Here is an 11,924-nt window from a genome sequence, read left to right on the forward strand (position 1 = left end):
TATGTTTTCTTTTTTTATTACTTATTTGTTTATTTAATTTTTTTTTTTTTAGAAAAGATTTATATTTTAAACTCGTATCATGTGTTGAAATAAAGTTTAGTAAAGCATTTAGTATAAATAATGAATAATAGTTGTCACATAATGTTTATTTTCCTTAAATAAAGAGCGTTGCATAACGCATGGCTATGACTTAGCAGTAAATTGAAGCTCTGGGTGTTCACCATGATCTTGGCCTGTTTTTTATGATTGAGAAAAACAACTTTTACAAAGGCTCAGCACTTTCTTTGTCTCGATTCTAAATGGCCACAGATTAACTTTGGACTGTGCTCTGAGTCTTCATAACAGCTGTGCATTTTTGCTTACAAAGGGAAGTCCTCAAACAGGAGGAAGACTCTTGTCTCCCCAGGGTTAACCTGAACCCCGCTGTGTCTTGAGTTGACCTGCTTTATTCTCTCTGATGATTAAAAAGCCTCAAGGTTGATTAGCGTGCAAGAATGTCTGGAGGTCGCCTGGTTTTTATTCTCTTGAATCAAAAGCAGATTTCAGACGGTTAAGGCACGGATGTGATTCAAGAGTTTTCTCTTTATCTGACGTGCAGCTTCCTTTTATGACATTCTGAAGATACTGGATTATCAGTGATGTATCAGCTCATCTATCAGTTTCATGAATCCAAATCTTCCATTAAAATGTGATTTTTGAGTTGTCTGTTGAAATGGATTTTCTTAGAAATCTGAACTTGGCAAGTGTTTTGCTTTGCAAATGATGTTCTTCAGTTGCTTTCAATCGCAGGTCAAACTGAACTGACTGAGCAGGCTGACACTGGGCAATGTTGATTTGATTGTATTTATTTTTTGCCCCACCAGATACATCCAGCGTGGTGTTTGACACTCGCTCAAAAATGGCCATGTCGCAGGGGGGAACCGCAGAAAGGATGAAAGAGAAGGTAAGACGCATTGCTTGAAATGACAAGTTACTGGTTAAATCGGTTTCCAATGCTGGACACGGCAGAGTTTTTACATTTAAACGACTGTCAGATTTAGTCAGCAGTTGGGAAAGAAGCTGCATTTTTGGCAGCAATAAATGGGCAGGATTGCTAAACATCTAAAGATAAAAATGCAATGTAGAAAATGAACTCCTGATGGATTTACACCCATCTTTTTATACGTTTTTTTGAATAAACTTGTCAACAAGACAGGCACAGACACTACATTATCAGTTATATCAGTTATTTTAATGTGGGTAATTTAAGCTATGAGGATGTCTGTAAGAAAAAGGACTGGCCAGTTGCGGTGAATGTTCTTTTTGACAGATTAGTTTGGATTCATACTTGGATAATAGGCCTTCTCATTGTGTTGTCTGCAATCACCATGTTAAGATTTTAGTCTGAAGTTTTTCTCTTTTGTTGTGTGTGGGAAGCTCTTAGTTGAGTCAATCAAAATGTTCTCTTACTTGAATGCTGACCTGTGGTAACCTTTTATTTTCTTAATTTCCTCTCCAGATCAGTGCTGTCAGAGCGGTTGTTCCCAACAAAAGCAACAATGAGATTGTGCTGGTATTGCAGCATTTTGAGAACAGCGTCGACAAAGCAGTGCAGGCTTTCTTGGAAGGTATGAGGATGTCCTCACTGAAGTGCTGTAATTCTTCCAGTTCACACCTTATTTGTAAACTAAAATTAGATTTTTTTTTCACTCTGCTTTTTTGCTCTCATATCTCTTGTTTTTTTTATTTATTTTTTTTTAAACCAGTTTTCTGCCTCTCCCATCTTCAGCCTCTTTGATCCTGTGTGTCATTCTTTAAATTCACGTGTCGAGCGTCAACTCTGTGGCTTAAAATAGAAAAGGGCTGTCCCCACACGTCACACTGCTTTGTCCTCACTTGAGCGGCATCTAGAAAATGCCTCGGGGCGTTCGTATATTCGGGTGGTTTTGCGACCCGTCACACGTCGATGACTCGTTGTCATGGTTGTGGTTTTGTGTTGTAGGAAGTGCGACTGAGATCCTGAAAGAATGGAATGTCACTGGCAAAAAGAAGGTGAGACGGAAATGCTTCAGATGTCTTTTGTCAAGTCAGCATTTTTGTCTCGACTTTATTAGCTGAAATTCCAAGCATTCGTTGCAAGTTGAGACGAGACCTGATGCTAGAAATGTGACAATGTTTCATTCACTTTAAGACATTTGTTTTCCTGTCATTTAAATATAAAAATGAATGAAAACTGATGTCATCTCAATGTCTAGCCCAAGAAGAAAAAGAAGCCCAAGCCTCAGCCGGAGCCCTCCGCCGAGGCTGTCCAGCCCGAGGCCGCCATGTCGGAGGAGGGCAAGGACGAGATGAACGGCTTTCACGCCAACGGCTCAGTAATGGATGGGGAGTCTCTCGATTCGCTGAGTGAACAGTTGGACTCTGCTTCTTTGGATGCGGCCGAGCTGGACTCTGAACCCGCTACATCTGAGACTACCGGTAAACACAGCGATGCAGCTAAAAGGGGGACAGGGAGAGCCAAATATTTGCCTTTGGGAGGTTTACCAGACATAATATGACACGGTCTGTTTGTTTTTTGTGTCACAATTTTCGAGTAGATCTCGGAAATTTCATGTTATTCTGTGAATAAAATAAAAAGCATCAATATCTGCAGAAATACAGACTCACAAATGTTTCAACAATGTTATCAAACAGGAATATCCTCCATGTAAATGGTAATCAGCACTTTTGAGTTAGTATTCTAGAATATATATATATAACATAATATAGAAACTTAACATCTAAACCTGTAAATTTGACTTTCAATCACATTTTATTTAACTGATTTGAAGTAATTTAATTAATTTGTTGGATCTGAAAAATGCATTTAGATGCAACTTGAACGGGCAAGAAAACTGAAATATAAAAGTTTAAGAAGGTACAAGCCAAATGTATTTAAGGAAAACTTTTGAAGTATTTATTAATTTATTTATATATGATACTTGAAAGAACTTTGGTGAAAAGTAAACGCCATCATACGCGCACGTAACAAAAAATGAGCATAAAAGTGAAAGTCAGAAATATCTCACCAAACCTGAACTGAAGACTAAAGAGGAGGGAATTTATCTTGTACATGGCTGAGTCATCTGTGCAACTCCGTGTGTTTGTAATCCACTTTCACATGTGAGGAAGGATGCTGTACTCTACAACCTCCATCTGAGAGAAAATGCAGCAACAAGAAAGAGGAAATAGTTTTCTCTATATGACGGTTTCCTTTATTTTTTTTTTGTCTTAGTTAAACTGAAACCAATGCAAAGTGTCTCGTATACGTCTGTATAAGTCCGAGTCCAACAAGATAACAAATGCTTTTAATTCTGTCATCATTTGGTTCCTTGTAAACTGCAAAAGAAGCACAAATTTGAAGAGCTGTTGGATTAGTGATCTGCTCTGTGTGGATAGATTAACTGTGACTAGCTCTCTAAACTCATTTGTTTCTTTGGGTAACCTGGTTACCTAAGTGCGTGTGAAAGTGTTCCCATCACCTGAATTCTGGATTTAAACCTGGACGTGATCTGATATTAGACGATGGCGTTCATGTTTGTAGAGCTCTGTCTTATGTCACATCTGTAAGCTATTTGGAAAGATTCTTGGGATCTCGATTTCTTTGAAATATTTACTTTCCCCTCCCTGACAGGAAGCGATCTCTGGATGTCACATAAATTTGGTCAATAGGTTGTGGCACCTTGTACATGAGAGCTCTACAAACAGGCATGCTTTTGTTTGTCAGTGTTCCTATGGCATGGAACCACAATCACCAACCAGACCTGCCCCACATTGAGGTGGATCTGGTTTGGGTAGCGCAATCGTTTCTCAAAACAAATTGCAAAAAAACAGTTCTAACGGTTGTTCTTGTTCCTTTTTCTGATGTGAACTTGGTTCTAAACGGTCTGTTTTTCCTCCCAGGTGCAGAAGCAGAAAGTCAAGGTAGTGCTCCAAGTCCCGCCTCTCAGCAGGGGGGGAGGAATCACCAGGGTCCCAGGGGCAACAAGTCCAGACACAGGCTAGGCTCAAATTCACACCCCCCCTCATCCTCTTCAGCAGCAGCAACCGGCGATGAGCCGGGATCATCAGGGGGAAAGAAGATAGGTTCGATTTTCTTCTTATCTCAACGTGTGGTTTTTCTAACAATCGGGTTAAAAAAAAATAACACTTTAATCAACCGCACTCGTAACCTGATAAATAAAAGTGGAAGAAATACTTTCAAATGTAAATTTAAAAATTTGCACACAGCCTGAGGTTTTGCTGGATTTCCTGTGCTGAAGCCAATTTGAATGTCTCCTCTCAGCTTCCACCATTGACCGCTCAGTGAAAGACCTGCAGAGATGCACGGCCTCCTTGACGCGTTACAGGATGGTGGTGAAGGAGGAGATGGACTCTTCCATCAAGAGGATGAAACAGACGTTTGCTGAGCTGCAGAGCTGGTATGTCTGTTTTTATGTCAGAACTTGACCTTACTCACCGTCTGAGGGGAAATCTTATTTTGCGAGGATGCAATCCAGAGTGCCTGTTCAGAGATTGCACAAAAAAAATGTTGACCTTCACATGTTGTTTAGAAAGTCGCAATGCCGCAAGTAAGACTTTCCTATTTGGTTACTTTTGACTCCATTCTGATCTTTTCAGTTTACTGAGCTGCTGCACTTCTATGACTATAAATGTACAGCACTGTACAGTGAGTGAAAGGGCATTTCTCTAACCTTTGTTCATCTTATGTAATGTTTATACCCAAAGCTTTCTGTATTTATTTCTTGATGATTTTTCTAGAAATCCTCCCCTCAGCCCTTAGCTGTGTGTTTATCATCACTGGGTAAAATACCCTGTAGATCAGACGCTCGATTTGTCCTTGATCTGCTTTGTAGACATCAGTAACAATCAGAGTTCACCTGTTACGTGGTGCTCTGTCTGAGGTGTGGGTGTCTTGCACCTGTAGATTACTTTCACTTTGATATAATTAGAAAAGAAACGTCTTATTTCCCCTCCCATCTGATTTGCTCCTTTGTTGCTTTGATTGATGCCGCTGCCACCACAGCTCACCCTGCTTCTTCGACACACTTTAAAAAATAAAATACCATGATAGGTTACATTTAAAAACACGTACAAATAGACCCTGTGCAGGGTCGGTTTGTGCAGGTGCTGCAGGTGTTTGGGCTGTCTGGGTTCATGAAGGGTCATAGAAGGGAGCGGCTGCATCCTTGAGAGAGAGCAGGTGTGTCTTACAAGTTTCCCTTGAGGCTTGTGCGAGGGTTAATTGGTTACTCTAAATTGTCCCTAGGTGTGAATGCAAGTGTGTGATTTTTTTGCCCCGCGACAGACTGGCGACCTGTCCAGGGTGTACACTGCCTTTGTCCATGAGTGGGTGGGTTAGGCTCCTGCTGCCCCGTGATCCCGACAAAACGAGCTTAGAAGGTGGAAGGATGAGTCCAAGTTAAGGGATATCAGGAAAATAGAATGTTCAATTATCATGTATATGATGGGTGTTTTGTGAAGTATTTTTAAGATGCACGGGACCACAGTTGTTGTTAGTAAAGTGTGTACACTGGCTCCTTACTAAAAGCGCAAAAATGCTGCGTGCACGGGTGTGTACTTGATACACAAGTGCCTGTAGGACGTTCATAGGTATATCCCCACAAATTTGTCTAAGTTCCTAAATTCTATCAGTCAGAATGTGCCCGAGGAACCCCTGAGAGGCTATCACGTGTCGTGTGTTCAAACTGGACGCATTTGGTTCGTTGAGTTCACCAAGTTTCCCCTGATAATCTGGAACAAAATTATAGTCTGAATATACCCAAGTGGACTCTGGTCTGGGACCCCAGGCCCTGCTCTCAGACCCATCTTTCGAGGTGGTCTCTGTTCGTTTCTAATCGGACTGAACTTCGGTTCGCTCTGAGATTCTTCAATCTGAATACAATTCGCTCTTGGAGCTGAATAACTGGACCTAAACGGCCACCGTAGCCCGACACTATTGGATGTAAACAAGTTAGGAATGATACGGAGAAATGTAAAGCATTGATTGTCATGTTATCAAGGAGGAAATAATTGGTCAAACTTTTTAAGTGTTGGAACGTTTATTTTAACACAGCTGAAAACGCTTATTACATGCTTTTCTGTGACACGCGCTGCTGTGACGTCATCCTAAAAGCTAGCTTGTAGCTTGAACTACCTTGTAGTTCGGCGATAAGACACAGCAACTCATTAACATGTGGTCAGGTTGAATGCAGGCGGCGTAAAAAAACATGAAACACATTGTTTCTTACCCCAACAATCTATATGTCATGAATACTTATCAGCGTTCCTTGTTCTGTTTTTGCTTTGAATGGGGATGAAACCTTTGTCTCATCTTTTTAAAACCTATCTGCATTTTTCCCAGGTAAAAGTGAATTTTGGAATAATTATTTAACAGTTGCATTTCATTTTTAAATTTGACTTGAGAACAGTTGCATGAATGGCATTGAAAGACACCTAAAACGCTCAGAATTTGACATTCTTACTTAAATCAGACTAGAACAGGCATTTCCACTTGTTTGTCTGCTAAGCAGCTTACAAACCCCATAAGCCCCATTTATACGGCCTGTTTGCTGCTCTTATTTCTCATCCATTGTTATTCAGTTTCCTCAAAAGAAGCTTAGGTGAAGTCTGCTTTGATGCCACACACGTTGGAAAGATGAAACGTGCCATTCATCTCAGAAGTTATCAGAAGTAATCTCCAAGTGCAGCAATTTTTGGTGCCGCAGCTTCTCTTTTTGCTGTGTCAATTTGTAAAAGCGGAACAGTGATAAAACAGAAACGTCTTTATTTCATTGATAGCACTCTGTGTGAAGACAGCCTCAGAAACTTTAGAGAAATGTGCAGGATCTGCTCTTCTTAATGATACTCAGATGAGCCTCATTAATCCCTGAAAAATCAGATGGAGGAAAAGACTAAACGTAGATTATCCTACTTATAAATCGCAAATTAGCAGATTTATTCCTCATTTGTTTGTAGCTTCTAAACTCTTAAATCTTGTTGTTTTTTATTTGTAACTCTTGTGTTTTCTAACCTGTTTAAACATAAAAACAGGTTTTCTGTTGGGCCCCATATGTTAATGGATTAGAGCTGGATCTCCTGAGATTATGTGTCTCATCCATGCCTGGAGTCATGCTGTAGCTGCATGTTCTCACATGTCATGTTATACAAGCATTTCTTAGCTGAAATGCATTGGAAACATTTCACTCTTTAAAAGAAAACTCGGCGAGAACTTTGCTAAAATATTAAAATCTAACTGATCGATCCATTCATGCATTCTGGGAGCTTTTCTCCAGATAAAAAAATAGTTTTTTAGATTTAAAGAATATAGACTTTCATTCTTAAATTGATATTTAATTGTCAAAGGAATCAAATAGTGAACTTGTGAATCAAATTGATTGTATTCTAGCAGTGAAATACAGCCCTAATAACTAATTTCATTACCCTTTATCAGGTCAATGAACTTTTCAAACATCCAAAGGCTAAAACGGTTTATCCAAAAAGCAGAGTCTGGTGGAAACGGTGAGAGGCTTTTTAGCAAAGAGCCTCTTACAGCACACCTGACAGAAACACCCACAGCTGTTCTGACAAAATACTGGTTCCAGCAGCTACTGCAGCAAGAGCTAATGAATGGATCATTAACAAGATCTCTGATGTTTCCATGTTTGAAGTGTCTCTCTGGCTTACTGGGAGTTGAACTTATGAGTCACTTTCACTCCTATTTATTACCAGGATGTAGTTTACTGATAGCAAGCTAATATGACTGTTTGAGAGGACAAACCCAGGACTTCAACCAAAAACATTTCGTTGTGGGGTTGCATCTTTAATATAAATACAGGGGAAACATTAAGAGCAAAGGATGTTTGTTTATAAAATATAATCATGTATTAGTTCAATTAGTTTAACTTAATTTGTCTTTTTTTTTAACTTTTGCCACTTCATGGTGGCCATGGTGCAGTGGTGGAGCGGTTGACCCTCTGATTGGGTATGTCCATGTGTTGAAGTGTCGTTGAGCAAGACACTGAGCCCCACATTGCTCCTGATGGTTATAAATTAGTGCCAGTGTTTGGCAGCAGAGCCACCACCAGTGTGTGAATGCGTGTGTCCACGGATGCTAACATAAAGCCTCGTTTTCAATCATTAGTTCTATATTTTGAGCGTTTCCATTGTAAAACGGACCCATTAGGCCGACCAATTTGTACCATTTTTCATCCTCCGTTGGTTGTAAGTCCATAAAAAGGGAATGGACCAGTTTGGGCGGAGCTACACGATAAAATCCACCGATTAGCAGAAAGGTATTGCATCAACAGCAAGTGTCCGACCACCACTTTACCGCTCAAGATCCAAACCAAAAGTTGTGTCCTCTTTTCGGCTGCATTCTTCTTCGTCTCCCACAATCTTCTTGCTAAAAATATTAAATTCTTAGATTAAGGACCAGAGACACGCCAAATTCGCAAATATGGCGAACCGCTGGTCATCAGTCTACACCCAGCATGCACCTTGATGGTCCAACACTCCATGGAAACGTTCACTTGAATTGCCCGGACCATTCTAAACCGGTCCGGACTGCTCAGTGGATTGTCAAGGATGCAATAAAGTGCAAAATAAGTATACGCAATTTACCATCTTTAAATTAAATTTTGTTGTTTATCTCAACAGTCATAGACTGACTATAGTTATTTTTGATTTTCTTATGAGTTTGAATAAATACAGTTTCCATCTTTTCCTGGTCCTTCCTCGATCAGTGTTTTAGTACCTTTAGGTTTCACTTTGATAAAAGTACATTAAAGTGGCGTCAGTGACAGTAAAGCAGAAGCGCTCTATAGGTAATGTTTCTTAAAGTAGTGCTGCTGCTGCCTGAGGGATGACACATCACAGGTGCCCCTCCTTGGCTTCACCTTTTATTCAGATAAATGACCCCACCCTCGTGAAAAGTCACGCATCGTTGAGGCTGAGTCATCAATTAGTCCTTGTATTCCTGGATAGCACGCACAGAAATTTAATGAAGGGACTGAAGATTGATTCAGTTTATTTCTATCTATAAAAAATGTTTTTTGCTTTCTAGTAGATGCTAAATGAAGGAGAGTTTGACTTGATGTGCATCCATAGAGTTAAAGAAAATCTCAAGGTGTTGATTACAAATCCCTGTTTGAGCTGCTGTATTTGAACACTTTTTTCCTGTCTTATTTTGTTGTCTCCTTTGTTGTTTTCCAGTTTAATGGACAGAGAAGTGACTCTTCTTGGAGAGATGGACAAAGTAAAAGCTGAGGCCAGTAAGTATTGCGGTTTTGTGTACATTCTGATCCCTGCGTGTCACTTACCAGCCAACACCTGCTAGTATTCTCTCATAAAATCCTCTCCTGACCGAACAGCCTGGAGAATTTGACCTAAATCGGTTTAGGCGGGAGGGGAGGAAATAAAAGAGATTGTTGTGAAACAGCAAGGCCCAGTTTCTCTAAAATAAAAAAAGAAAAAACTTCAGCAGTGGCCTCCGGTTCCTGGTAGACCTGCAGCGTTACAGCGTGTGAATGTGTGCGTATGTGTAACATGACAGAGCAGGACTGCATATTTGCACAAGTAGGCCATTCTCTCTTGTTCTGCCCTCTCAGGAGGTACAGGCTTGTGTGTTCCAGGCCTGGAAAAAGTGAATAGTGTCAGGTGTCGAGGGAGACTCAATGCCGTCTTTGTGCAAGGTGTGTGGTGAATTGAGAGGAAAGCAAAGAAACTGTAGCATCTTTCCGCATTAGTGGCCATATTTCAATAAAAAGAAACTATAAAAGTTGTTCTACCGCTTTGTTCTTGAAAAATCATTTTTTTGTAGTTTTTTTTTCCTTTAAAAAAAGTCTGCTGCTGGTTTTTCTTTCCATCATGCAGCTCTAGATTCCCGTGGTGCTGAAACTGAACGTGTTCCATCAACTGACAGTTTTCTTTTTTTTTTTTTTTTTAAATCTTTTGCTCAGTGAAAGTCTGACATGACTTTGAGTCACGGTGACATTTTTCCAACCAAATACCCGAACAGCTATAAAAACAAAAATACAGGTGATGCATTAGAGCAGTGCAAATGGAACTGTTTTGGATTTAAATCCATTTACATTTTGGATTAAACTATGAAAATCTGTTTATTTTTATTGTGGAAGTTGGGATTAAGTTGGGTTCTGGTTTTAATTTTCGGCATAAAAGCTATCAAGATAAGGTTAAAGACCCACTCCAATGAAAATTATGTTTTTGGCGTTTTTAAATGTGTTCGTTTTTCTGATGCAGGTAATAGATCGTTAAAATTGTCCTGTTTCATTATCAATAAACACATTCGCCACTTTCTTCCCCAATATTTTGTCAATCTGTTAAAAGGCATGATATAAAGATGTGTAACCAAATTGCATTTATTATTAACCAAACCACCCGCTGTGAAAACTGCTGCATTGTGGGACGGTCAGAGCAAAGCTCCTCTGCTGTCCTTAAGCGGTCGTGCTGCTGTGTTGTAGTGTCGATCCTGGATGCTCGGCAGAAGAGAGCCGAGGAGCTGAAGCGCCTGACGGACAGATCTGCCTCCATGTCGGAGGAGCAGCTGACTGAACTACGTGCTGACATCAAGGTGAACCCAGAACTTCAGTCTTTGAATAAGACGGCGGGGGGCTGAATATTTGGGGTTAATTGAACCATAACTTTTAAATTTATGACTTTTTGAACGTTTTTTTCTTTTTCTTGCAGCACTTTGTGAGCGAGCGTAAATACGACGAGGACCTCGGCAAAGCCGTGCGGTTTACATTTGAACTTGAGCCGCTGAAGACGAGCATCTCTGGTTTTGGATCAGGTACTTTTTTTCTATTTGTCACATATTGTTTGTTCACAAATTAGTGGATAACTAACTAAATATGGCAGAAAATTTGCTAAAATAAGATGTGTCTTTAAAAAGTTTTGAAACATCTCAAATATTTGATTTATGTTTTGTTCCAGAAATTGTTTAAAAAATCTCAATGTCGGGTTAAAAAAAGCAGTTCTGACTCGAACCTGAGACTTCAATGTCATCCAAATAAAAATTGGACGTGATAAAACCTTGATTAGACTGAACAACACTCAGTGATGATAAGCAAGTGAAGAGGAAAATGTCCGCTTTTTATCCACAAAACAAAGTGAAGTGGATGTTTTCGTACATGTACTGCAGTCTCTGGACGTAAACATGCAGATATAAAACCGTTTTTTAATCAAGGTGACAGAAATTTGGTCGTAATTCTTGCTATTTCTGTTTACCTTTGAGATTCCCATAAAACTGATTCACTGCGACAGGTAGCTCAAATATTCCCAGTATAATGAGACGACCAATTTAACAAGAAAAAAAAGTTTTTTTTTTGTTTTTTTTTTGTTTATGATAAAGCGCATAAGTAAACAAGTATGAACACTTCCTCTTGCAGCTGATTAGACGAGTCGATCCATGTCTTGATTTTTGCCTTCAGCTACTTCATCTTTGTTTAAGAGTGAACAAAGTTAATGTAGCCTTTTGTTTGGCCAGTTCAGCTCGTTTGATTTACTCAGTTCAGTTTGATTTTCCATTTCAAAATCAATTTTGCACAATGAGTGATATAAATTTAAAAAAGGGTGAGATTTTCAGAATAAAAGTATGAATTCTTTTAGTGAAAACCTGGAAAATGTTGTTTCAATGTGATGTTGGATTTTGTTTTTGAACCCTGTTTTGTGTGAGTGGCTGCTGGTGCAGAGTGAGATTCTGGTTCTGACCCGTGGGCGACTTGTTTCGTTTTACAGTGTACCATCCTCGGACGGGCTACTCCAATCGCTCCCGTTGTAGCTCCACGTCGTCCTCCATCGCCGGCCCAAGTCAGGTTGAGACGCCTCCCCCCACCCAGGTCCAAAGCACCCCCAGTGAAACCCGCCCTCCCCCAGCTAAACAGGTC

General features: G+C 39.9%; 1 protein-coding gene across 1 annotated transcript in view; it reads left to right on the plus strand.

Annotated features, from left to right (window-relative positions):
- Positions 1–11,924, plus strand: part of spats2 (spermatogenesis associated serine rich 2) — a gene marked incomplete in the record, with an annotated part of 17,593 nt that overhangs the window by 2,621 nt on the left and 3,048 nt on the right. The window contains 10 exon segments of the mRNA XM_024293291.2: positions 864–943; positions 1,499–1,607; positions 1,982–2,031; positions 2,235–2,457; positions 3,922–4,104; positions 4,304–4,439; positions 9,232–9,290; positions 10,500–10,609; positions 10,726–10,828; positions 11,776–11,921. Of these exon segments, the coding sequence (XP_024149059.1) occupies positions 864–943; positions 1,499–1,607; positions 1,982–2,031; positions 2,235–2,457; positions 3,922–4,104; positions 4,304–4,439; positions 9,232–9,290; positions 10,500–10,609; positions 10,726–10,828; positions 11,776–11,921 (1,199 nt within the window).

The sequence above is a fragment of the Oryzias melastigma genome, linkage group LG7 (assembly GCF_002922805.2).
Source record: "Oryzias melastigma strain HK-1 linkage group LG7, ASM292280v2, whole genome shotgun sequence".
NCBI lineage: Eukaryota > Metazoa > Chordata > Actinopteri > Beloniformes > Adrianichthyidae > Oryzias > Oryzias melastigma.